The sequence below is a fragment of the Zeus faber genome (genome assembly GCF_960531495.2).
Source record: "Zeus faber genome assembly, chromosome: 17".
NCBI classification, from domain to species: domain Eukaryota; kingdom Metazoa; phylum Chordata; class Actinopteri; order Zeiformes; family Zeidae; genus Zeus; species Zeus faber.
In genome coordinates this window covers 19,537,249-19,563,866 of record NC_137204.1, presented here as the reverse complement: position 1 = coordinate 19,563,866, position 26,618 = coordinate 19,537,249, and the positions used below count along the sequence as shown (strand labels likewise).

Sequence of the window (26,618 nt, the reverse complement as noted above, 5' to 3'; positions counted from 1 at the left end):
GAAGGCACGGCTCACTTCAGCCCCCAATCTGGAATTGCCTGACCCCGACCGGCAGTTTGTGGTTGAAGTGGACGCCTCTGACGTGGAAATCGGAGCTGTTCTGTCCCAGAGAACTGCCTCCGACCAGAAGCTTCATCCCTGCGCCTTCTTCTCCAGGCGTTTATCCCCGGCCGAGAGCAACTACGACATCTGAAATAGGGATCTTCTCGCCGTCAAATTGGCCCTGGAGGAGGGCAACACTGGCTAGAGGGAACCCAGCTGCCATTCCTGGTGTGGACCAACCACAAGAACCTGGAGTATATCCAGTCCACCAGGTGACTGAACTCCCGTCAGGCCCGTTGGGCGCTCTTCCTAACAGGGTTCAATTTCTCCCTCTCCTATCAGCCGGGGTCACGCAATATCAAACCTGACGCCCTGTCCCGGCAGTTCCGGGAGGAGGAGGGAGATGCTGCTGACCCTGACACCATTCTCCCGTCTAGTTGCCACACTCACCTGGGAGGTGGAAGAGAAGGTCAGAGCCGCGGCCCAGGACCAACCTGGACCCAGCGCATGTCCGCCCAACCGTCTGTTCGTCCTGCCTGACCTCCGGTCCGAGGTTCTCCAGTGGGCCAGAGGTATCTATCGATCACCACATGTGGTGAGCAGGATCGGATGGTGGTGTGACGACCGGACAGAACTGGGAAGTCCAAATGGGCAGGGGAAATGTATTGGTGTAAAAGTATACTTTTTGGGAAATTACAAGTACAATAACAAAGTAATTTTACTTTATTACTTTACATCACTGGGTGCTTGAAAAACTTATTGTCGATGACAAAACTATAAATGACTGGTAATCAAGGTTTTTTTTGTTTTTTTTTGACAGTAAGTTGCTTGAGTATGTACGCGAGTATGGCAATGAGGTCACTAAAAATCACACACATCAGGCTACAGTCTCCTGCCAGTAACCTTGACCAATGCATTGGCTCAAGAGCTGCAGCTGCTACCCGGGTGCTGTGCTGTGGCTGCTCCTAGACAGTAAGGATAGTTAAAATACAGAAGACAAAACTCCCCACATGGGTCAATGAAGTAGAGGAGAACCTTAGAAAAGTACAATGCTGCCTTGAGAGGAGCCATGTTGATCTGTGATTCAGTCCAAATTCCAAGTTTCTCTTGAGTGTCTCTTGAGTTGTTAAATTGCCGTAGCATTTCAATGAGATATATAAACTTGCGAAGAAAACTTAGTAAATTATAAAAAAAATTCACATCAAGTTTCTATGGTGACAAAATAAAGTCAGTATTTTTCCGTCATTCATTTATTAATGTTTTGGTAACATAAATTACTTAGACAATCAGTAGTAGTTTCTTTGGTAGGATTTTCTTATAGCTCTCTATTCACAAACATATTGTATATCACAGTCCTTTTTGCTTCCAGTGGCACTCTACACTGTAAAATCTTTTCTCTTTCTTAGTGTCATTTATTTGGTGTTCTTTAACAGTTATGCAACATATCTACTACTGTCTGTCTGCTACTCTGGCACACCATTAGCATCCTGATCTACTATAAATTATTAAAACATTTGTCATACTATATACTGTGTTCTTAAATCATGCCAACTAAAAAGCTGACTATTGGCGGCTGAAATCGATCACACTTTTAGTTAAGATGGATCTCAATATATACGATAGAACAAACGTCTGAAAAATATGTTATTTCAAAATATATATTTCAACAAAAAAAAAGTGACTTTTGCTGTCAATTATTATTTTGATTAGGAGAGTTTCAGCTGAACACAGGAATAAGAGACACCGATAAAAATTTCTAAAACATTTATAGATTTTATTGCAATTCAAGCATTGTCATATTTTATGACTTTTTACGTCAAATAAGAAAGGCTTATTCAGCAGCTTCTTTTCCCTGGAAAAGAAAAAACATAAAAATAAACCCCCATATCCATTGAACAGACAATAATAATTTAATATTTAACAATATTTAAGTCAATACATATGGACTTAAAATGCATTTACCTTTCCAGAGTCACGGCTCTTGGCCCTCAGCTTGTTGACCTGAGTCTCAGCAATATCAGCACGCTCCTCAGCCTCCTCCAGTTCATGTTGAACCTTCCTGCACTTGGACAGGTAAGTGTTGGCCTGTTCCTCCTGTTGAAGAATATTATATAACATTATTAATTACGATACTGAAATTAATGAAATACATCAATGTCATTGCATTTCAACTTACCGCTTCCTCAGCCTGCCTCTTGTAGCCCTTCACCTTCAGCTGCAGCTTGTCTACCAGATCCTGCAGCCTGGCACCATTCTTCTTATCCTCCTCAGTCTAATGTATATTTGAAGTGGCAAATTTTGATTCACTTAATTACTAGCATTTACTCTTTAGCCATAATAATTTGCAATCATTGGAAATACTGTAAATAATACATGTGTGCTGCCCTACCTGGTAGGTGAGTTCCTTCACTCTCCTCTCATATTTGCGGACACCTTTAACAGCATCTACTCCACGTCTCTGTTCAGCCTCAACTTCTGTCTCCAGCTCACGCACCTTCAGAGCGGAATGAGGAATTAACTCTCCAATTAAACCTTTTACATCCGCTAAACATAATGCTGTGTAATGTATAATGTCAGCTATGTTGTTTTACCCTGGACTCCAGTTTCTGGAGCTGCTTCTTGCCTCCCTTCATGGCCAGGTTCTCAGCCTCATCCAGACGGTGCTGCAAGTCCTTCACTGTGACCTCCAGGTTCTTCTTCATCCTCTCAAGATGAGAACTAGTGTCCTGCTCTTTTTTCAGTTCCTCAGCCATCATGGCAGCCTTAATTGAATTTTATTTGAATATTTATTTTTTAAATGATTGAAACATCACACTTATAGTATCTGAGATGGATACCATAATATGTAAAAACTGCCAAAAATCGTGAAGCCTACATCAGTGATGGCCTTCTTGGCTTTCTCCTCTGCATTCCTGGCTTCCTGAACAGTGTCGTCCACTTCACTCTGGACTTGGACCAGGTCAGTCTCAAGCTTCTTCTTTGTGTTCAGAAGGCTGGTGTTCTAAAAGAAAGGTTTGTTTCAGCAATTAATATCATAATATGTACATAATACTGTAAAAGTAACAGAAAATTTGCAAGAATTAATATTTATTAGTTTACCTGAGAGTGCAGCAGTCCAACACGTTCACTAGCATCCACCAGCTCCTGCTCAGCCACTTTGCGGCCTCTCTCTGTCTGTTCCAGAGCTACTCTCAGCTCCTCAATTTCTGCCACCATGAGACCATTCCTGCGCTCCACCATGGCAGCCTGCTCCTTGAGGTCTTCCTGGGCTCTGAGGGCGTCATCAAGGTGCAGTTGGGCATCCTTATTGGGGATTGTGTAAGGGAAAAAGTCAATAATATACCTGATGTTGGGATCACATATATTGGTGTATGCAGCTGTTTGTGCCATACCTTGAGTTGTCCCTGGACATTCCTCAGCTGCTTCTGGGCTTCAGAAGCCTGGCGGTTGGCATGACTCAGCTGAATCTCCATCTCATTCAAGTCTCCCTCCATCTTCTTCTTGATTCTCAGGGCATCATTCCTGCTCCTGACCTCAGAGTCGAGAGTGCTCTGCATGGAGTCAGTCACCCTCTGGCTGTTCCTCTTGATCTGCTCCATCTCCTCATCCTTCTCAGCCAGCTTCCTGTCCACCTCACCCTTAATCTGGTTGAGCTCCAGCTGGACACGCAGAATCTTGGACTCTTCATGTTCCAGAGTTCCCTTTAGATCAATAATATTTTTGAATACATTGGCATGCTGTGAAGTTATGTTTGGTCATGTTTGTATTTTATGTATTTGAATTCTGTTTTTCACCTCAGCTTCCTCAAGTGCAGTCTGGATCTCAGACTTCTCTGTCTCCACCTGCTTCTTGGTCTTCTCCAGCTCATGGATGCTCTTGCCAGTCTCACCAATCTGTTCAGTCAGGTCTGAGATCTCCTCTGCATAAGGGTTGAACATTGTATTTTAATAGTAAATCTTGCAATGTTGTTGATTTATTATATACATAATAATAACTACATATGAGATGCTACATACAAATAATAAATATTGTGCTGGAATCATCCATACTAACTCACGTTGCAGGTTCTTGTTTTCACGTTTCATGGTCTCCAGATGATCCAGAGCTTCTTCATAGGAGTTCTTCATCTTGAACAGCTCAGTGCTGAGAGAACGAGCCTCTTTCTGAGCTCCCTCAAGCTCTGCCTGACCCTCCTCATATTTTTGCTTCCATTCTGACAGAACCTGTAGAATAATTTTGATGCAGCCATAAATGTAACCAATTGTCTTGAACTAGTCTAATATCTTTACACAATGTCATGATAATTAATATCAACACACTTTGTCAAAGTTCCTCTGCTTCTTGTCAAGGTTGGCAGCCAGTCCATTGGCTCTCTCCACATCAATCATGAGGTCCTCAACCTCACCCTGGAGTCTCTGTTTGGTCTTCTCCAGAGAGGCACATTTGGAATTCACAGCCTCAATCTGCTCCTCAGCCTCCTGAAGGCGCTGGGCAAGCTTTTTCCTGTTAATGAATTACCAACTTTAAGTATTGTAGTCCTTTGAAACCAACTCTTAAGCTGGTCAAAAGAAAAACCTTTTTCTTACTTGGCCTCCTCAAGCTCCTCTGTGCGCTGGATAGCATCAGTTTCATACTTGCTCCTCCACTGAGAAACCTCACTGTTGGCCTTCGACATTCCACGCTGCAGTTCAGCCTTGGCCTCCTGCTCCTCCTCAAACTGTTCCCTCAGGAGATCACAGTCATGGCGGGCTGATTGCACACCATGTGCGAGAGCATTTTTAGCCTGTAGAAAAAATATCAAGATGAAACTATTTGACTGATACACAATTATATATGGTTATTAAAATGTTTCATTGTTAGAAAATTAATATGAAAATGATTACTAAAAGGTCTGGCTCACCTTGACTTCTTCCTCAATCTGTCTCTTCAGCTCCTCGATCTGCTGTGTGAAGGCCTGTTTTCCCCTGGTCAGCTGAGAGACAAGAGCTTCTTTCTCCTCAAGCTGACGACCAAACTCACCTGAGTTGAAATTATGAAAAATAAATTATCGGAAATGTTAAAAAGGTATTTTCAGAAATGCACATTTGTCACTTTTTGCAAAAGTACATTTTAATGTAGGTTGGATATCATTTCAGCAATCATGATATGATATCATATTCAATAAACAAATACTTGCCATTCTCTGTCATCAGTCTTGCTCTCTGACCGCTCATGTCATTTATCTGGCGAACGTTTTCATCACTCTTAGTCTTGATCTCACTCAGCTGGTCCTCAAGTGTACGGCACATCTTCTCAAGATTTCCCTGTGAATGAATGTTTAAACATTTCAGCATTTGTTTTTAGTTTCTGTACCTCTATAATGACAATGGTATTTGAATTTAATTAAATTGCACTACCTTGGCCTTAGCAACTGCCTCCATGTTGCTGGAGAGGTCATCGATCTCCATTTTGTATTCACTCTTCTCCTTTTCAAGCTTCTGCTTGACACGCTGGAGGTTGTCGATCTGCTCTCCCAGCTCTGCAACACTGTCAGCCTGCTTCTTACGGAGAGCAGAAGCAGTGGATTCATGCTGCAGGGTGGACTCCTCAAGGTCACGACGCAACTTCTGGAACTCAGCCTCACGCTTCTTGTTCATCTCAATCTGAGCAGCAGTGGCTCCTCCAGCCTCCTCAAGCCTCTCACTGATCTCTTCAAGTTCCCTGGAGAGGTCAGCTCTCTGCTTCTCAACCTTGGCACGAGCAGCACGCTCAGCCTCAATCTCTTCCTCCAGTTCCTCAATACGAGCCTTTGTGAAATACAATATTTATGAAATTAATATTTATGTAACTATTAAAGTATCTTCATTCATGCTAGTTACTTCTATGGTATTTTAGAGCAAGAATTACACACCTGGAGCTCTTTGATTTTCTTCTGCAGCTGAGCGCCCAAGGATTGTTCATCTTCAATCTTACTCAACAGCTGGCTTGTCTCAAAGTCCTTCCTGATGATTGAATTACAGAATACCATTCAATAAGAATTCATTGCTGGTATTTTACTCAAAAGAGAATTTGCTCAGCTTTACATTACTTCTTGATTTTTTCATCGGACTGCTGCTTGTCATTCTCCAGGTCCATGATGGATTCCTGAGCCAGTTTCAGATCACCCTCAAGCTTCCTCTTGGCTCTCTCAAGGTCCATACGGAGCTTTTTCTCTTGCTCCAAAGACCCTTCAAGCTGCATTTTCAAATTTGTGCTCATAATTCACAATACAAATGCATATAATTACATGAATGTACATATATTGTCATAATAGAATTGTTGAACTCACATCATCCACTTGCTGCTCCAGCTTTGTCTTGGCCTTGGTCAACGTGTTGACTTTGTCTTCCTCTGCCTGCAGGTCATCAAGAGTCTGCTGATGGGCCTCTTGGAGGGCCTTCTTCTCCTTTGTCAGCTTAGCAATGCTCTCATCCTGAGAGGCCATCTCCTCAGTCAGGTTCTTTACCTAAATGTCCAAACAAAAGATGTTTATGATTGGTGGATTGTTCTACCATTATGTGATAACGATGACTTTAACTCTTCATTTACCTTGTTCTCAGTGGCATGTTTCTCCTTCTCCACTTTGGCCAGGGTAAGCTCCAGGTCATCAATGTCCTTCTTGAGCTCAGAGCATTCATCCTCTAGTTTCCTCTTCTTTGCAGTCAGCTCAGCGTTGATTTCCTCCTCATCCTCCAGCCTTTCGGTTGTCTCTTTGAGTTTGGCCTCCAGCTGGATCTTACTCTTAATGAGTCCCTCACATCTCTCTTCAGCATCTGACAGATTCTCTGTTTCCTGGTTTATATTTTAATTTGCAGGAGAAGAAAATTGTTTTTTTGCAATGGAAATACAATACATTTAAATGGTTCTTTTATTTACTTACAGATGCCACTTGAAGCTGCAGATCATTCTTCTCCTGCAGAACAGAAACCATCTTTTCCTCCAGTTCCTTCTTCTTGGCGAGGGCAGCAGCCAGGTCTGATTTCATCTTGTCATAGTTGTCCTTCATCTGGGCCAACTCCTTCTCAGTCTCAGCACTCTTCAGAAGAGGCTTGATTTTGTAGTACACCTTCATCCATGGCCAGTGTTTAACATTCATGAATGAACGAATGTTGTACTGAACGGTGTAAATTGCTTCCCTATGAAGGAAAATATTTGAAAGAAATCAGTAACTTTTTCATCAGTAACGTTTGGTGCTCTTAGATTTCATTGCACTTCATTTACCTCCTCTCCGTCATCTTCACATACTCCTTCCTCATGACATAGCCACGGCAGAGAGCCTGAGTCATTGTTACGAGGGAAGAAAGCTTATCATCTCGCATCTCCTCAAGAGTACCCAGCAGACCAGCTTTGAAGAACACCTTCGGAAGGCATAAGAAATATTTGATACCGATGACCATAATCTGTGAATTAATTCAATACAGAATAGCATCATATTTATTGTTGTTTACCTTGGTGTGCCCAAATTTGTACTCATCATGAGGCACATCAATTGATCCGAGCAGTTTCTCAGAGGCCTTCTTGTTGTCAATGAACTGGCCCTCAGGGATGACGCTGGCATTCAGTACTTTGTACCTTTTGTAAAAGTTGTTGTTAAACTTTGTAATATTGTTAACTAGTAATATATTTCATTGTATGTGTTCATTAATACCTCTGCTTGAAGTCAGCATAGAGGATTCTGCTGGGGAAACCTTTTCTGCAGATTCTGATACCCTCCAGTACACCATTACACCTCAGCTGGTGGATAACCAGGAAGTTCTCCATCAGACCTGTGAAATAGTTGTAACAATCTGATCATTACAGCAAAACCATAACCTTATACAGTCAAAAATGCTTTCATTATATGTCTTAAAGCACCCTTCAGAAACAATATTAAAAGCACGTGTACCAGGTGTTTTTGACTCATTGGGAATCAGGCAACGCACAAAGTGAGGGTGGGTGCTCCTCAAGTTGGTCATCAGCTTGCCCAAGTTCTCCTGTAGATATGAGATCAAATCAGATGAGGCAATTGAAAACGTATATGTTGATTTAAGTAACAAACTTACTCTTACGTTAATTCATTCTTACCCTGAACTGTGAGGACACTGTCTGCATGGAACCACCCTTCTTCTTGCCTCCTTTCTTGGTATTGTCTGTGAATTTATTGATGAATTTGATATTATTTTCAATTTTTATCATTCGGTTTTGTATAATTAAGTATTACATAATGTGTATAAATGAACTGATTTCAAATTGAAATAATACCCTCAGGAGGTGCAACTGGATACAGGACAGGCAGCAGCTTAACTGCAGACTTCTGGTACAGCTGTATAACAGAGTCATTCAGGGGATCCTTGTTCTTGTCCAGCCAACCAGCAACATTATAGTCCACAGTTCCAGCATAGTGCACCAGGGAGAAGTGGGCCTCAGCTTTGCCCTTGGCGGGCTTGGGCTTCTCAAAGGCTTTGTTTTTACCAAGATGTTGGTCATACAGCTTGTTCTTGAAGGTAGTGTCTGAAGCCTTGGGGAACATGCACTCCTCTTCAAGGATGGAGAAGATGCCCATTGGCTTAATTGAAGGAAAGTCACAAGGAATGTTAGAAATAATAATAATTTGAATGATACTACGGATAATAACATATCTAATCATTAGTAGTACCTTCTCAATAAGCTCAATACAGGCAGCCAAGTCCATGCCAAAGTCAATGAACTCCCAGATGATGCCCTCCTTCTTGTACTCCTCTTGCTCCAGGACAAACATGTGGTGGTTGAAGAACTGTTGCAGTTTCTCATTGGTGAAGTTAATGCACAGTTGCTCCATGCTGTTGTACTGGACATGGCAATAGGATGAGTATTATTTTTGGATTGCTTTTTTAGATAAATGAATAGCCAATATTTGCAATCCCAATATTGATACCTACATCAAAGATCTCAAAACCAGCAATGTCCAGCACACCAATGTAGAACTGCCTCGCCTGCTTGGTGTCCAACATCTGGTTGATACGGATGACCATCCACAAGAACATCCTCTCATAGATGGACTTAGCCAGGGCACTCACTGAGTTATTGACCTGAGAAAAAAATATTTAAATAAACATGTAAATAAATATATAACAATGTAATCTGTATTATTTGTATAATGTACCTATATTAAATTGACCTATCCTACCCACCTGAGGTACAGTCTGTCCCTTGGTGACATACTCATTTCCGACCTTCACTCTGGGGTAGCAAAGAGCCTTCAGCATGTCAGCTGAGTTCAGGCCCAGCAGGTAGGAAATCTTGTCAGCCTCTGAAAATCGAAGGAATTCCGGGAATTATGAACATGGTAAGTATGACATTTTATAATATACAGAAGAACTACTCATGCAAAAATAATTGAAACCTGATCCATAAATTCCAACTAACCCTCGTTGCCATCTGGTTCAGCCTGTTCCTCACGCTGCTTCTGCTTGAACTTCATGTTACCATGGTGAAGCACAGCACCAGTAAACTTATAGATGGCCATCTTCTCATCACCGTTAAATCCCAGAATATCGATGGCAGTCTGGAGTTACAAAAACACAAATAATTATTGATTGTATTTGTTATTGTAATTATTAGCAGAAATGTGATTAAAAAGGTAAGGTAATAAATGTGAGAAAATTGTTTTTTACGGTGGTAGAAAAGGCTTTAAAAAGTACTGACATCAGTAGCAACCAGCTCCTCTTTGTCATCAATACTGGCCACAGTGATCTGACCCTGACTGCACATGGGGAAGTCGTAGGGGTTGGTTGTGATCAGCGTCATTTCTGAGGATTAAACACGTTAACATGTATTTATTTTGTGAATGCAGGTGATGAGTCTGTTTTTTGATGTTTTTGCTCAAGAAATCGCAGTGGACAAACAAAAGTGCACAATCCCTGCTCAAGGGCATTCATTTACAGATGAGAGTTAAAGTAAGTCTCGTTCTAATTTTAAATGCAACTGCAAAATTCTCATTATGTTAACCTAAGTTAAAGGTTTATTACCCGAGATGAGAATACCTTGCACGACAGTAACGCACAGATATTAGAAATTCATTTTACCAATAATCTCAGGTTTGTGGTTGGTCATCATCTGGTAGAAGATGTGGTAGCCTCTTTCATCTGGAAGCTGGAATGTCACTCTGGACTTCTCCAGCAGATCTGTAAGAATGGTTCATCAACCAAAATCTACTCCAAGTAAAATAAGAGTCAATTTCTTTTACTGGATACGTACATGTCTCAATATCAGCAGAAGACAGTTTGCCAGTTGTGCCAAAATGGATTCTGATGAATTTACCCTGTTTTGGAAAACATCATGTTTACTATTTAGAAACAGTCACTGACTAAAGATCTCTGAAGGGTTAAAATCTTCCATACTTACAAAGCGAGAGGAGTTGTCATTCCTCACAGTCTTGGCATTACCGTAGGCTTCCAGCAGGGGATTGGCTGCAATAATCTGATCCTCCAGGGAACCCTGTCATCCAAGTTTGACATTTTAACATTTCTATCAATTAATTTTTGTCGTTGGTTTAATCAGCTTATTCATTGTAACAAACCTGAATCTTTCCTGAGTCTGGCTTCTTGGGTCCTCCCACAGAAATCGTTGCAAAGTATTGGATGACACGCTTGGTGTTCACAGTTTTTCCAGCACCAGATTCTCCACTAGTTGAAGAGAGATTTGTTTATAGACTTTTTCTATTGATAACCTTTTTATTTATATGATTCCAATACATGTAAAACTTACGTGATCAAGACTGACTGGTTCTCTCTGTCTGTAAAACAAAATAAATATTTTTTCTTCTATACTTAAAAGCCAAATTAAATTGATAATTTGTAACTATTCTTGGCATTCACATACCAACAAGCATGTTCTGAAAGGCGTTGTCAGAGACAGAGAAGATGTGGGGTGGAGCCTCCATACGCTTCTTGCCTCTGTAGGCATTCACAACTTCTTGATCGTACACTGGGAGCCACTTGTAGGGGTTCACAGTGGCACAGAACAGGCCAGAGTAGGTCTGAAAAGGATGAGATCCAACAGAGCATTTCAACTCTCTGGTTGATGCTGTATTTAAATACTAATCCACATGAATCAGTAGGAAGGTAGACTTTCTTACGTAGATCATCCATGCTGCATAACGCTCTTTGAGGTTATACAGCACAGAGGCTTCATTGAGATGGGTCATCATGGCCATGTCCTCAATTTTGTCGTACTTGGGAGGATTCATGGGGGTAACATCGTCCTCCTTGACTGTTCTTTCCTTAATATTGAAACACATTTTTTATTATTAACAATTAAAGCAGTACGTTTTTATATTTAATATCTTTAAATGCATTACAGCCCACCTCCTTTGTATCAAGCACTGTCACAGTGACTTTGCCACCGTCTTTCTTTGTGATAGTACATTTGACATACAGCTCCTTAACATCAGCCACATATGCAGCACTTTTGGCATCAAATGGTCTGGTTTGAGCCTCAATCCTCTCCTTCTCTGGCTTACGGAGGTAAATGGCAGCTTTGCCATAGACGGCCATTTCTGCGTCCGTACTCATGATGGCGGCTTACTGTCGAAATAAATTGAAAATACCATCAGTCATATATCAATTTTTCAAGCATACTGTCTGAATTCTGTACATTCTGAAAAGATCAAAACCTGAAATCTGTGTACTTTACCTTTTTGTCTTCCTAATCACAAAAGAAATCTTCACAGGTATCCCCCTTAAAATAGACATATGTTGTGATGTCAGTAATTCACATATGATTCATTAATTATAATGCACAAAGCTTAATGTGCTTCTAAATAACACTACCACACATTCAATGCTGATTGATTCAATAAACTTTTCATGTAAATGTAAGTACTAACTGCTTTAATATGAATGTGAGCTCAAGCATCAGTCTGACTTACCACCAGTTGGAAGCTCCTGAAATCCCCTCCAGTCTCTGCATCTCTTCAAGAGCCCTCTTATATAGAGGACATTCTGCAGAGCAGGCACAAGCTAAATATGGTCATGTCTTTGAAAAGGCTCACGTGGAATTAATTTCCATTTAATGTACAATTCATATTTCAGTGATGCACCTTGTAGTTCCAGTGAATTGATTGGATTGTATTTGTACTACATTAGAACTTATTCTGTAAATAATAAATGCCAGCCTGTTTGAATCATTGCCACCATAACAGGCAATCCTTTAGACCTGCTTACTCATACGTTTTATGAGTCTATGCCAAGTAATATGGCTCAATGAGCAACCAGATATCCATCTGTGGGAGTAGCATTGCATGTATATATAATTTGTATTAGTTACTCCTCACTGCTGGGTGTTAAAATACATCACCGGAATTAATCTTGTAATTGAAATTGGAAGTTAATTCATAAAAAATGTTCATATATTTTAAAATCTTCTATGTTCATGTTATTATAACCGTGTGTTTCATACACAATTTATATAATTTATTTTGTTCATATTTCCTCTGAACATTCTGTCGAAGGGACAACTTTGAAACGACACTTCATTTCCTGCCTGAAAACGACCTACTTTTCACACTTAACATACACCCAGTGGAAACAATCAACATACAATGAAAATACTAACGCACGCACGCACGCACACACACACACACACACTTGGTTCAAACCCAACTGGGCCCATTCTGAAGTTTCCCTGTGTTTCCACTCCCTTTAAAAGACACTCCTACCAATAATCAAGGCATAGCCTCTAGAGCCAGAGTTGATACCTGTGCGCTGAGTAATTGGTGCAGACATCTTTGTGCATGCAAAACTCCAGTTCATGTTGTAGGAGTCATTATTGTTGTTTTTATTTAAAGGGGCAATAGACAACTTTTTTGCTTTTACTTATCATTATGAAGTAAGTGTTGATTTCACAGTGTAATGGCTGTAGAATAATGACACAATCATTATTCGGACTTGCTCTCTAAACGTCCTGATTTCACTATGCACTTCGATCTTACACTGCGTGAAGTGAAGGATCAAATGAGGTATCGATTTACGGCACAGAGGAGGTGGGGCAACCATGGGGTGGCTTTTACATCGACATAAAATACATCTACATAAAAACACACATAAAAAAACCTGGGAACAGGGACCCACCGTTGTTTTGTTTTGTTTTTGTAAGTGTCAAATTCCAGAAAAATTGAAAACAGAGAGGTCAGCGGGAAAGAAAGAAATAATTCAGGAAAATACAGAGAAAAATAGGAGGGTTGACATCTATGCATTTATTACACAGAACTTGGCACTGAGGAAAACGTAAAGCGATTCGGTTGTCTTTGGGATAGTGGTGCAAACAATACTTCCACTTGAACACTAAGGGGGAAGTTGAAAGGTTGCCTATTGCCCCTTTAATTATATGGGTGTGAATATGTTTAAAAAGATTAGCAGAAAATGTTAGCTGACATGAATTTGTTTCACAAACTGTTGTCAGCGCTGGGAGCGGTGCTGCAAAACACTCTTCCTGGTCACTCCATAGTTTGACTACGGAATGTCAACGCCATGTGCTCAAATATGGGGAAACCTGGAGGGGTGTGAACTCAAGTGGCGCTTTGTGATTGGACACCGTGTTTGAACGCAAGAAGGCTCATAAGTGTTGTTGGTACCAGGGCACCTTGGGCCGAAGGTGGATGATTGACTTTGTTGTTGTTTCAATGGACCTGAGGCCAGATGTTCTGGATACGTGGGTGAAGAGAGGAGCAGAGGTATCTATCGATCACCACATGTGGTGAGCAAGATCAGATGGTGGTGTGACGACCGGACAGAACTGGGAAGTCCAAATGGGCAGGGGAAATGTATTGGTGTAAAAGTATACTTTTTGGGAAATTACAAGTACAATAACAAAGTAATTTTACTTTATTACTTTACATCACTGGGTGCTTGAAAAACTTATTGTCGATGACAAAACTATAAATGACTGGTAATCAAGTTTTTTTTTGTTTTTTTTTGACAGTAAGTTGCTTGAGTATGTACGCGAGTATGGCAATGAGGTCACTAAAAATCACACACATCAGGCTACAGTCTCCTGCCAGTAACCTTGACCAATGCATTGGCTCAAGAGCTGCAGCTGCTACCCGGGTGCTGTGCTGTGGCTGCTCCTAGACAGTAAGGATAGTTAAAATACAGAAGACAAAACTCCCCACATGGGTCAATGAAGTAGAGGAGAACCTTAGAAAAGTACAATGCTGCCTTGAGAGGAGCCATGTTGATCTGTGATTCAGTCCAAATTCCAAGTTTCTCTTGAGTGTCTCTTGAGTTGTTAAATTGCCGTAGCATTTCAATGACATATAAAAACTTGCGAAGAAAACTTAGTAAATTATAAAAAAAATTCACATCAAGTTTCTATGGTGACAAAGTAAAGTCAGTATTTTTCCGTCATTCATTTATTAATGTTTTGGTAACATAAATTACTTAGACAATCAGTAGTAGTTTCTTTGGTAGGATTTTCTTATAGCTATCTATTCACAAACATATTGTATATCACAGTCCTTTTTGCTTCCAGTGGCACTCTACACTGCAAAATCTTTTCTCTTTCTTAGTGTCATTTATTTGGTGTTCTTTAACAGTTATGCAACATATCTACTACTGTCTGTCTGCTACTCTGGCACACCATTAGCATCCTGATCTACTATAAATTATTAAAACATTTGTCATACTATATTCTGTGTTCTTAAATCATGCCGACTAAAAAGCTGACTATTGGCGGCTGAAATCGATCACACTTTTAGTTAAGATGGATCTCAATATATATGATAGAACAAACACGTCTGAAAAATATGTTATTTCAAAATATATATTTCAACAAAAAAAAAGTGACTTTTGTTGTCAATTATTATTTTTATTAGGAGAGTTTCAGCTGAACACAGGAATAAGAGTCACCGATAAAAATTTGTAAAACATTTATAGATTTTATTGCAATTCAAGCATTGTCATATTTTATGACTTTTTACGTCAAACAAGAAAGGCTTATTCAGCAGCTTCTTTTCCCTGGAAAAGAAAAAACATAAAAATAAACCCCCATATCCATTGAACAGACAATAATAATTTAATATTTAACAATATTAAAGTCAATACATATGGACTTAAAATGCATTTACCTTTCCAGAGTCACGGCTCTTGGCCCTCAGCTTGTTGACCTGAGTCTCAGCAATATCAGCACGCTCCTCAGCCTCCTCCAGTTCATGTTGAACCTTCCTGCACTTGGACAGGTAAGTGTTGGCCTGTTCCTCCTGTTGAAGAATATTATATAACATTGCATAACATTATTAATTACGATACTGAAATTAATGAAATACATCAATGTCATTGCATTTCAACTTACCGCTTCCTCAGCCTGCCTCTTGTAGCCCTTCACCTTCAGCTGCAGCTTGTCTACCAGATCCTGCAGCCTGGCACCATTCTTCTTATCCTCCTCAGTCTAATGTATATTTGAAGTGGCAAATTTTGATTCACTTAATTACTAGCATTTACTCTTTAGCCATAATAATTTGCAATCATTGGAAATACTGTAAATAATACATGTGTGCTGCCCTACCTGGTAGGTGAGTTCCTTCACTCTCCTCTCATATTTGCGGACACCTTTAACAGCATCTACTCCACGTCTCTGTTCAGCCTCAACTTCTGTCTCCAGCTCACGCACCTTCAGAGCAGAATGAGGAATTAACCCTCCAATTAAACCTTTTACATCCGCTAAACATAATGCTGTGTAATGTATAATGTCAGCTATGTTGTTTTACCCTGGACTCCAGTTTCTGGAGCTGCTTCTTGCCTCCCTTCATGGCCAGGTTCTCAGCCTCATCCAGACGGTGCTGCAAGTCCTTCACTGTGACCTCCAGGTTCTTCTTCATCCTCTCAAGATGAGAACTAGTGTCCTGCTCTTTTTTCAGTTCCTCAGCCATCATGGCAGCCTTAATTGAATTTTATTTGAATATTTATTTTTTAAATGATTGAAACATCACACTTATAGTATCTGAGATGGATACCATAATATGTAAAAACTGCCAAAAATCGTGAAGCCTACATCAGTGATGGCCTTCTTGGCTTTCTCCTCTGCATTCCTGGCTTCCTGAACAGTGTCGTCCACTTCACTCTGGACTTGGACCAGGTCAGTCTCAAGCTTCTTCTTTGTGTTCAGAAGGCTGGTGTTCTAAAAGAAAGGTTTGTTTCAGCAATTAATATCATAATATGTACATAATACTGTAAAAGTAACAGAAAATTTGCAAGAATTAATATTTATTAGTTTACCTGAGAGTGCAGCAGTCCAACACGTTCACTAGCATCCACCAGCTCCTGCTCAGCCACTTTGCGGCCTCTCTCTGTCTGTTCCAGAGCTACTCTCAGCTCCTCAATTTCTGCCACCATGAGACCATTCCTGCGCTCCACCATGGCAGCCTGCTCCTTGAGGTCTTCCTGGGCTCTGAGGGCGTCATCAAGGTGCAGTTGGGCATCCTTATTGGGGATTGTGTAAGGGAAAAAGTCAATAATATACCTGATGTTGGGATCACATATATTGGTGTATGCAGCTGTTTGTGCCATACCTTGAGTTGTCCCTGGACATTCCTCAGCTGCTTCTGGGCTTCAGAAGCCTGGCGGTTGGCATGACTCAGCTGAATCTCCATCTCATTCAAGTCTCCCTCCATCTTCTTCTTGATTCTCAGGGCATCATTCCTGCTCCTGACCTCAGAGTCGAGAGTGCTCTGCATGGAGTCAGTCACCCTCTGGCTGTTCCTCTTGATCTGCTCCATCTCCTCATCCTTCTCAGCCAGCTTCCTGTCCACCTCACCCTTAATCTGGTTGAGCTCCAGCTGGACACGCAGAATCTTGGACTCTTCATGTTCCAGAGTTCCCTTTAGATCAATAATATTTTTGAATACATTGGCATGCTGTGAAGTTATGTTTGGTCATGTTTGTATTTTATGTATTTGAATTCTGTTTTTCACCTCAGCTTCCTCAAGTGCAGTCTGGATCTCAGACTTCTCTGTCTCCACCTGCTTCTTGGTCTTCTCCAGCTCATGGATGCTCTTGCCAGTCTCACCAATCTGTTCAGTCAGGTCTGAGATCTCCTCTGCATAAGGGTTGAACATTGTATTTTAATAGTAAATCTTGCAATGTTGTTGATTTATTATATACATAATAATAACTACATATGAGATGCTACATACAAATAATAAATATTGTGCTGGAATCATCCATACTAACTCACGTTGCAGGTTCTTGTTTTCACGTTTCATGGTCTCCAGATGATCCAGAGCTTCTTCATAGGAGTTCTTCATCTTGAACAGCTCAGTGCTGAGAGAACGAGCCTCTTTCTGAGCTCCCTCAAGCTCTGCCTGACCCTCCTCATATTTTTGCTTCCATTCTGACAGAACCTGTAGAATAATTTTGATGCAGCCATAAATGTAACCAATTGTCTTGAACTAGTCTAATATCTTTACACAATGTCATGATAATTAATATCAACACACTTTGTCAAAGTTCCTCTGCTTCTTGTCAAGGTTGGCAGCCAGTCCATTGGCTCTCTCCACATCAATCATGAGGTCCTCAACCTCACCCTGGAGTCTCTGTTTGGTCTTCTCCAGAGAGGCACATTTGGAATTCACAGCCTCAATCTGCTCCTCAGCCTCCTGAAGGCGCTGGGCAAGCTTTTTCCTGTTAATGAATTACCAACTTTAAGTATTGTAGTCCTTTGAAACCAACTCTTAAGCTGGTCAAAAGAAAAACCTTTTTCTTACTTGGCCTCCTCAAGCTCCTCTGTGCGCTGGATAGCATCAGTTTCATACTTGCTCCTCCACTGAGAAACCTCACTGTTGGCCTTCGACATTCCACGCTGCAGTTCAGCCTTGGCCTCCTGCTCCTCCTCAAACTGTTCCCTCAGGAGATCACAGTCATGGCGGGCTGATTGCACACCATGTGCGAGAGCATTTTTAGCCTGTAGAAAAAATATCAAGATGAAACTATTTGACTGATACACAATTATATATGGTTATTAAAATGTTTCATTGTTAGAAAATTAATATGAAAATGATTACTAAAAGGTCTGGCTCACCTTGACTTCTTCCTCAATCTGTCTCTTCAGCTCCTCGATCTGCTGTGTGAAGGCCTGTTTTCCCCTGGTCAGCTGAGAGACAAGAGCTTCTTTCTCCTCAAGCTGACGACCAAACTCACCTGAGTTGAAATTATGAAAAATAAATTATCGGAAATGTTAAAAAGGTATTTTCAGAAATGCACATTTGTCACTTTTTGCAAAAGTACATTTTAATGTAGGTTGGATATCATTTCAGCAATCATGATATGATATCATATTCAATAAACAAATACTTGCCATTCTCTGTCATCAGTCTTGCTCTCTGACCGCTCATGTCATTTATCTGGCGAACGTTTTCATCACTCTTAGTCTTGATCTCACTCAGCTGGTCCTCAAGTGTACGGCACATCTTCTCAAGATTTCCCTGTGAATGAATGTTTAAACATTTCAGCATTTGTTTTTAGTTTCTGTACCTCTATAATGACAATGGTATTTGAATTTAATTAAATTGCACTACCTTGGCCTTAGCAACTGCCTCCATGTTGCTGGAGAGGTCATCGATCTCCATTTTGTATTCACTCTTCTCCTTTTCAAGCTTCTGCTTGACACGCTGGAGGTTGTCGATCTGCTCTCCCAGCTCTGCAACACTGTCAGCCTGCTTCTTACGGAGAGCAGAAGCAGTGGATTCATGCTGCAGGGTGGACTCCTCAAGGTCACGACGCAACTTCTGGAACTCAGCCTCACGCTTCTTGTTCATCTCAATCTGAGCAGCAGTGGCTCCTCCAGCCTCCTCAAGCCTCTCACTGATCTCTTCAAGTTCCCTGGAGAGGTCAGCTCTCTGCTTCTCAACCTTGGCACGAGCAGCACGCTCAGCCTCAATCTCTTCCTCCAGTTCCTCAATACGAGCCTTTGTGAAATACAATATTTATGAAATTAATATTTATGTAACTATTAAAGTATCTTCATTCATGCTAGTTACTTCTATGGTATTTTAGAGCAAGAATTACACACCTGGAGCTCTTTGATTTTCTTCTGCAGCTGAGCGCCCAAGGATTGTTCATCTTCAATCTTACTCAACAGCTGGCTTGTCTCAAAGTCCTTCCTGATGATTGAATTACAGAATACCATTCAATAAGAATTCATTGCTGGTATTTTACTCAAAAGAGAATTTGCTCAGCTTTACATTACTTCTTGATTTTTTCATCGGACTGCTGCTTGTCATTCTCCAGGTCCATGATGGATTCCTGAGCCAGTTTCAGATCACCCTCAAGCTTCCTCTTGGCTCTCTCAAGGTCCATACGGAGCTTTTTCTCTTGCTCCAAAGACCCTTCAAGCTGCATTTTCAAATTTGTGCTCATAATTCACAATACAAATGCATATAATTACATGAATGTACATATATTGTCATGATAGAATTGTTGAACTCACATCATCCACTTGCTGCTCCAGCTTTGTCTTGGCCTTGGTCAACGTGTTGACTTTGTCTTCCTCTGCCTGCAGGTCATCAAGAGTCTGCTGATGGGCCTCTTGGAGGGCCTTCTTCTCCTTTGTCAGCTTAGCAATGCTCTCATCCTGAGAGGCCATCTCCTCAGTCAGGTTCTTTACCTAAATGTCCAAACAAAAGATGTTTATGATTGGTGGATTGTTCTACCATTATGTGATAACGATGACTTTAACTCTTCATTTACCTTGTTCTCAGTGGCATGTTTCTCCTTCTCCACTTTGGCCAGGGTAAGCTCCAGGTCATCAATGTCCTTCTTGAGCTCAGAGCATTCATCCTCTAGTTTCCTCTTCTTTGCAGTCAGCTCAGCATTGATTTCCTCCTCATCCTCCAGCCTTTCGGTTGTCTCTTTGAGTTTGGCCTCCAGCTGGATCTTACTCTTAATGAGTCCCTCACATCTCTCTTCAGCATCTGACAGATTCTCTGTTTCCTGGTTTATATTTTAATTTGCAGGAGAAGAAAATTGTTTTTTTGCAACGGAAATACAATACATTTAAATGGTTCTTTTATTTACTTACAGATGCCACTTGAAGCTGCAGATCATTCTTCTCCTGCAGAACAGAAACCATCTTTTCCTCCAGTTCCTTCTTCTTGGCGAGGGCAGCAGCCAGGTCTGATTTCATCTTGTCATAGTTGTCCTTCATCTGGGCCAACTCCTTCTCAGTCTCAGCACTCTTCAGAAGAGGCTTGATTTTGTAGTACACCTTCATCCATGGCCAGTGTTTGACATTCATGAATGAACGAATGTTGTACTGAACGGTGTAAATTGCTTCCCTATGAAGGAAAATATTTGAAAGAAATCAGTAACTTTTTCATCAGTAACGTTTGGTGCTCTTAGATTTCATTGCACTTCATTTACCTCCTCTCCGTCATCTTCACATACTCCTTCCTCATGACATAGCCACGGCAGAGAGCCTGAGTCATTGTTACGAGGGAAGAAAGCTTATCATCTCGCATCTCCTCAAGAGTACCCAGCAGACCAGCTTTGAAGAACACCTTCGGAAGGCATAAGAAATATTTGATACCGATGACCATAATCTGTGAATTAATTCAATACAGAATAGCATCATATTTATTGTTGTTTACCTTGGTGTGCCCAAATTTGTACTCATCATGAGGCACATCAATTGATCCGAGCAGTTTCTCAGAGGCCTTCTTGTTGTCAATGAACTGGCCCTCAGGGATGACGCTGGCATTCAGTACTTTGTACCTTTTGTAAAAGTTGTTGTTAAACTTTGTAATATTGTTAACTAGTAATATATTTCATTGTATGTGTTCATTAATACCTCTGCTTGAAGTCAGCATAGAGGATTCTGCTGGGGAAACCTTTTCTGCAGATTCTGATACCCTCCAGTACACCATTACACCTCAGCTGGTGGATAACCAGGAAGTTCTCCATCAGACCTGTGAAATAGTTGTAACAATCTGATCATTACAGCAAAACCATAACCTTATACAGTCAAAAATGCTTTCATTATATGTCTTAAAGCACCCTTCAGAAACAATATTAAAAGCACATGTACCAGGTGTTTTTGACTCATTGGGAATCAGGCAACGCACAAAGTGAGGGTGGGTGCTCCTCAAGTTGGTCATCAGCTTGCCCAAGTTCTCCTGTAGATATGAGATAAAATCAGATGAGGCAATTGAAAACGTATATGTTGATTTAAGTAACAAACTTACTCTTACGTTAATTCATTCTTACCCTGAACTGTGAGGACACTGTCTGCATGGAACCACCCTTCTTCTTGCCTCCTTTCTTGGTATTGTCTGTGAATTTATTGATGAATTTGATATTATTTTCAATTTTTATCATTCGGTTTTGTATAATTAAGTATTACATAATGTGTATAAATGAACTGATTTCAAATTGAAATAATACCCTCAGGAGGTGCAACTGGATACAGGACAGGCAGCAGCTTAACTGCAGACTTCTGGTACAGCTGTATAACAGAGTCATTCAGGGGATCCTTGTTCTTGTCCAGCCAACCAGCAACATTATAGTCCACAGTTCCAGCATAGTGCACCAGGGAGAAGTGGGCCTCAGCTTTGCCCTTGGCGGGCTTGGGCTTCTCAAAGGCTTTGTTTTTACCAAGATGTTGGTCATACAGCTTGTTCTTGAAGGTAGTGTCTGAAGCCTTGGGGAACATGCACTCCTCTTCAAGGATGGAGAAGATGCCCATTGGCTTAATTGAAGGAAAGTCACAAGGAATGTTAGAAATAATAATAATTTGAATGATACTACGGATAATAACATATCTAATCATTAGTAGTACCTTCTCAATAAGCTCAATACAGGCAGCCAAGTCCATGCCAAAGTCAATGAACTCCCAGATGATGCCCTCCTTCTTGTACTCCTCTTGCTCCAGGACAAACATGTGGTGGTTGAAGAACTGTTGCAGTTTCTCATTGGTGAAGTTAATGCACAGTTGCTCCATGCTGTTGTACTGGACATGGCAATAGGATGAGTATTATTTTTGGATTGCTTTTTTAGATAAATGAATAGCCAATATTTGCAATCCCAATATTGATACCTACATCAAAGATCTCAAAACCAGCAATGTCCAGCACACCAATGTAGAACTGCCTCGCCTGCTTGGTGTCCAACATCTGGTTGATACGGATGACCATCCACAAGAACATCCTCTCATAGATGGACTTAGCCAGGGCACTCACTGAGTTATTGACCTGAGAAAAAAATATTTAAATAAACATGTAAATAAATATATAACAATGTAATCTGTATTATTTGTATAATGTACCTATATTAAATTGACCTATCCTACCCACCTGAGGTACAGTCTGTCCCTTGGTGACATACTCATTTCCGACCTTCACTCTGGGGTAGCAAAGAGCCTTCAGCATGTCAGCTGAGTTCAGGCCCAGCAGGTAGGAAATCTTGTCAGCCTCTGAAAATCGAAGGAATTCCCGGAATTATGAACATGGTAAGTATGACATTTTATAATATACAGAAGAACTACTCATGCAAAAATAATTGAAACCTGATCCATAAATTCCAACTAACCCTCGTTGCCATCTGGTTCAGCCTGTTCCTCACGCTGCTTCTGCTTGAACTTCATGTTACCATGGTGAAGCACAGCACCAGTAAACTTATAGATGGCCATCTTCTCATCACCGTTAAATCCCAGAATATCGATGGCAGTCTGGAGTTACAAAAACACAAATAATTATTGATTGTATTTGTTATTGTAATTATTAGCAGAAATGTGATTGAAAAGGTAAGGTAATAAATGTGAGAAAATTGTTTTTTACGGTGGTAGAAAAGGCTTTAAAAAGTACTGACATCAGTAGCAACCAGCTCCTCTTTGTCATCAATACTGGCCACAGTGATCTGACCCTGACTGCACATGGGGAAGTCGTAGGGGTTGGTTGTGATCAGCGTCATTTCTGAGGATTAAACACGTTAACATGTATTTATTTTGTGAATGCAGGTGATGAGTCTGTTTTTTGATGTTTTTGCTCAAGAAATCGCAGTGGACAAACAACAGTGCACAATCCCTGTTCAAGGGCATTCATTTACAGATGAGAGTTAAAGTAAGTCTCATTCTAATTTTAAATTAAACCGCAAGATTCTCATTATGTTAACCTAAGTTAAAGGTTTATTATTAGATGAGAATGCATTCCACTACAGTAACACACAGATATTAGAAATTCATTTTACCAATAATCTCAGGTTTGTGGTTGGTCATCATCTGGTAGAAGATGTGGTAGCCTCTCTCATCTGGAAGCTGGAATGTCACTCTGGACTTCTCCAGCAGATCTGTAAGAATGGTTCATCAACCAAAATCTACTCCAAGTAAAATAAGAGTCAATTTCTTTTACTGGATACGTACATGTCTCAATATCAGCAGAAGACAGTTTGCCAGTTGTGCCAAAATGGATTCTGATGAATTTACCCTGTTTTGGAAAACATCATGTTTACTATTTTGAAACAGTCAGTGACTAAAGATCTCTGAAGGGTTAAAATTCTCTGTACTTACAAAGCGAGAGGAGTTGTCATTCCTCACAGTCTTGGCATTACCGTAGGCTTCCAGCAGGGGATTGGCTGCAATAATCTGATCCTCCAGGGAACCCTGTCATCCAAGTTTGACATTTTAACATTTCTATCAATTAATTTTTGTCGTTGGTTTAATCAGCTTATTCATTGTAACAAACCTGAATCTTTCCTGAGTCTGGCTTCTTGGGTCCTCCCACAGAAATCGTTGCAAAGTATTGGATGACACGCTTGGTGTTCACAGTTTTTCCAGCACCAGATTCTCCACTAGTTGAAGAGAGATTTGTTTATAGACTTTTTCTATTGATAACCTTTTTATTTATATGATTCCAATACATGTAAAACTTACGTGATCAAGACTGACTGGTTCTCTCGGTCTGTAAAACAAAATAAATATTTTTTCTTCTATACTTAAAAGCCAAATTAAATTGATAATTTGTAACTATTCTTGGCATTCACATACCAACAAGCATGTTCTGAAAGGCGTTGTCAGAGACAGAGAAGATGTGGGGTGGAGCCTCCATACGCTTCTTGCCTCTGTAGGCATTCACAACTTCTTGATCGTACACTGGGAGCCACTTGTAGGGGTTCACAGTGGCACAGAACAGGCCAGAGTAGGTCTGAAAAGGATGAGATCCAATAGAGCATTTCAACTCTTCTGTTGATGCTGTATTTAAATACTAATCCACATGAATCAGTAGGAAGGTAGACTTTCTTACGTAGATCATCCATGCTGCATAACGCTCTTTGAGGTTATACAGCACAGAGGCTTCATTGAGATGGGTCATCATGGCCATGTCCTCAATTTTGTCGTACTTGGGAGGATTCATGGGGGTAACATCATCCTCCTTGACTGTTCTTTCCTTAATATTGAAACACATTTTTTATTATTAACAATTAAAGCAGTACGTTTTTATATTTAATATCTTTAAATGCATTACAGCCCACCTCCTTTGTATCAAGCACTGTCACAGTGACTTTGCCACCGTCTTTCTTTGTGATAGTACATTTGACATACAGCTCCTTAACATCAGCCACATATGCAGCACTTTTGGCATCAAATGGTCTGGTTTGAGCCTCGATCCTCTCCTTCTCTGGCTTACGGAGGTAAATGGCAGCTTTGCCATAGACGGCCATTTCTGCGTCCGTACTCATGATGGCGGCTTACTGTCGAAATAAATTGAAAATACCATCAGTCATATATCAATTTTTCAAGCATACTGTCTGAATTCTGTACATTCTGAAAAGATCAAAACCTGAAATCTGTGTACTTTACCTTTTTGTCTTCCTAATCACAAAAGAAATCTTCACAGGTATCCCCCTTAAAATAGACATATGTTGTGATGTCAGTAATTCACATATGATTTATTAATTATAATGCACAAAGCTTAATGTGCTTCTAAATAACACTACCACACATTCAATGCTGATTGATTCAATAAACTTTTCATATAAATGTAAGTACTAACTGCTTTAATATGAATGTGAGCTCAAGCATCAGTCTGACTTACCACCAGTTGGAAGCTCCTGAAATCCCCTCCAGTCTCTGCATCTCTTCAAGAGCCCTCTTATATAGAGGACATTCTGCAGAGCAGGCACAAGCTAAATATGGTCATGTCTTTGAAAAGGCTCACGTGGAATTAATTTCCATTTAATGTACAATTCATATTTCAGTGATGCACCTTGTAGTTCCAGTGAATTGATTGGATTGTATTTGTACTACATTAGAACTTATTCTGTAAATAATAAATGCCAGCCTGTTTGAATCATTGCCACCATAACAGGCAATCCTTTAGACCTGCTTACTCATACGTTTTATGAGTCTATGCCAAGTAATATGGCTCAATGAGCAACCAGATATCCATCTGTGGGAGTAGCATTGCATGTATATATAATTTGTATTAGTTACTCCTCACTGCTGGGTGTTAAAATACATCACCGGAATTAATCTTGTAATTGAAATTGGAAGTTAATTCATAAAAAATGTTCATATATTTTAAAATCTTCTATGTTCATGTTATTATAACCGTGTGTTTCATACACAATTTATATAATTTATTTTGTTCATATTTCCTCTGAACATTCTGTCGAAGGGACAACTTTGAAACGACACTTCATTTCCTGCCTGAAAACGACCTACTTTTCACACTTAACATACACCCAGTGGAAACAATCAACATACAATGAAAATACTAACGCACGCACGCACGCACACACACACACACACACTTGGTTCAAACCCAACTGGGCCCATTCTGAAGTTTCCCTGTGTTTCCACTCCCTTTAAAAGACACTCCTACCAATAATCAAGGCATAGCCTCTAGAGCCAGAGTTGATACCTGCGCGCTGAGTAATTGGTGCAGACATCTTTGTGCATGCAAAACTCCAGTTCATGTTGTAGGAGTCATTATTATTGTTTTTATTTAAAGGGGCAATAGACAACTTTTTTGCTTTTACTTATCATTATGAAGTAAGTGTTGATTTCACAGTGTAATGGCTGTAGAATAATGACACAATCATTATTCGGACTTGCTCTCTAAACGTCCTGATTTCACTATGCACTTCGATCTTACACTGCGTGAAGTGAAGGATCAAATGAGGTATCGATTTACGGCACAGAGGAGGTGGGGCAACCATGGGGTGGCTTTTACATCGACATAAAATACATCTACATAAAAACACACATAAAAAAACCTGGGAAAAGGGACCCACCGTTGTTTTGTTTTGTTTTTGTAAGTGTCAAATTCCAGAAAAATTGAAAACAGAGAGGTCAGCGGGAAAGAAAGAAATAATTCAGGAAAATACAGAGAAAAATAGGAGGGTTGACATCTATGCATTTATTACACAGAACTTGGCACTGAGGAAAACGTAAAGCGATTCGGTTGTCTTTGGGATAGTGGTGCAAACAATACTTCCACTTGAACACTAAGGGGGAAGTTGAAAGGTTGCCTATTGCCCCTTTAATTATATGGGTGTGAATATGTTTAAAAAGATTAGCAGAAAATGTTAGCTGGCATGAATTTGTTTCACAAACTG

General features: G+C 40.3%; 2 protein-coding genes across 2 annotated transcripts; both read right to left on the bottom strand.

The window, feature by feature from the left end:
• Window positions 1-1,791: 1,791 nt before the first annotated feature.
• Window positions 1,792-11,603, bottom strand: LOC307243187 (myosin heavy chain, fast skeletal muscle-like). The gene is made up of 39 exons (XM_080017854.1): window positions 11,385-11,603; window positions 11,156-11,299; window positions 10,900-11,056; window positions 10,786-10,813; window positions 10,598-10,703; window positions 10,423-10,515; window positions 10,276-10,339; window positions 10,104-10,202; window positions 9,724-9,827; window positions 9,445-9,583; window positions 9,210-9,328; window positions 8,958-9,107; window positions 8,696-8,866; window positions 8,302-8,605; window positions 8,125-8,189; window positions 7,946-8,033; window positions 7,709-7,826; window positions 7,509-7,632; window positions 7,282-7,418; window positions 6,941-7,196; window positions 6,610-6,852; window positions 6,350-6,526; window positions 6,110-6,255; window positions 5,933-6,023; window positions 5,439-5,828; window positions 5,219-5,345; window positions 4,943-5,061; window positions 4,629-4,825; window positions 4,362-4,545; window positions 4,100-4,265; window positions 3,837-3,961; window positions 3,435-3,743; window positions 3,142-3,345; window positions 2,918-3,043; window positions 2,634-2,804; window positions 2,432-2,536; window positions 2,219-2,314; window positions 2,005-2,136; window positions 1,792-1,894 (listed from the first exon to the last, which is right to left on the bottom strand). The coding sequence occupies exons 1-39, from the start codon at window positions 11,589-11,591 to the stop codon at window positions 1,874-1,876; spliced, it is 5,802 nt and encodes a 1,933-aa protein (XP_079873980.1). The 5' UTR covers window positions 11,592-11,603; the 3' UTR covers window positions 1,792-1,873.
• A 3,326-nt stretch (window positions 11,604-14,929) lies between these two features.
• Window positions 14,930-25,114, bottom strand: LOC307243189 (myosin heavy chain, fast skeletal muscle-like). The gene is made up of 41 exons (XM_080017856.1): window positions 25,094-25,114; window positions 24,859-24,903; window positions 24,531-24,749; window positions 24,302-24,445; window positions 24,046-24,202; window positions 23,932-23,959; window positions 23,744-23,849; window positions 23,569-23,661; window positions 23,422-23,485; window positions 23,250-23,348; window positions 22,872-22,975; window positions 22,593-22,731; window positions 22,358-22,476; window positions 22,106-22,255; window positions 21,844-22,014; window positions 21,450-21,753; window positions 21,273-21,337; window positions 21,094-21,181; window positions 20,857-20,974; window positions 20,657-20,780; window positions 20,430-20,566; window positions 20,089-20,344; window positions 19,758-20,000; window positions 19,498-19,674; window positions 19,258-19,403; window positions 19,081-19,171; window positions 18,587-18,976; window positions 18,367-18,493; window positions 18,091-18,209; window positions 17,777-17,973; window positions 17,510-17,693; window positions 17,248-17,413; window positions 16,985-17,109; window positions 16,583-16,891; window positions 16,290-16,493; window positions 16,066-16,191; window positions 15,782-15,952; window positions 15,580-15,684; window positions 15,367-15,462; window positions 15,143-15,274; window positions 14,930-15,032 (listed from the first exon to the last, which is right to left on the bottom strand). Exons 3-41 carry the CDS (start codon window positions 24,735-24,737, stop codon window positions 15,012-15,014), a joined length of 5,802 nt encoding a protein of 1,933 aa, XP_079873982.1. The 5' UTR covers window positions 24,738-24,749; window positions 24,859-24,903; window positions 25,094-25,114; the 3' UTR covers window positions 14,930-15,011.
• Between the last annotated feature and the right edge of the window lie 1,504 nt (window positions 25,115-26,618).

What these genes read in the sequence shown, in the direction of transcription:
- LOC307243189 (XM_080017856.1), bottom strand. Translation starts at nt 24,737, where the DNA reads ATGAGTACGGACGCAGAAATGGCCGTCTATGGCAAAGCTGCCATTTAC. An exon ending in AGGGACAGACTGTACCTCAG is followed by an intron (nt 22,256 to 22,357) that starts GTGGGTAGGATA and finishes TTTTTTTCTCAG; the next exon opens with GTCAATAACTCAGTGAGTGC. An exon ending in CAGTGTCCTCACAGTTCAGG is followed by an intron (nt 21,182 to 21,272) that starts GTAAGAATGAAT and finishes TCATATCTACAG; the next exon opens with GAGAACTTGGGCAAGCTGAT.
- LOC307243187 (XM_080017854.1), bottom strand. Translation starts at nt 11,591, where the DNA reads ATGAGTACGGACGCAGAAATGGCCGTCTATGGCAAAGCTGCCATTTAC. An exon ending in AGAAAATCAAAGAGCTCCAG is followed by an intron (nt 5,829 to 5,932) that starts GTGTGTAATTCT and finishes TATTTCACAAAG; the next exon opens with GCTCGTATTGAGGAACTGGA. An exon ending in AGATTGAGGAAGAAGTCAAG is followed by an intron (nt 4,826 to 4,942) that starts GTGAGCCAGACC and finishes TTTTTTCTACAG; the next exon opens with GCTAAAAATGCTCTCGCACA.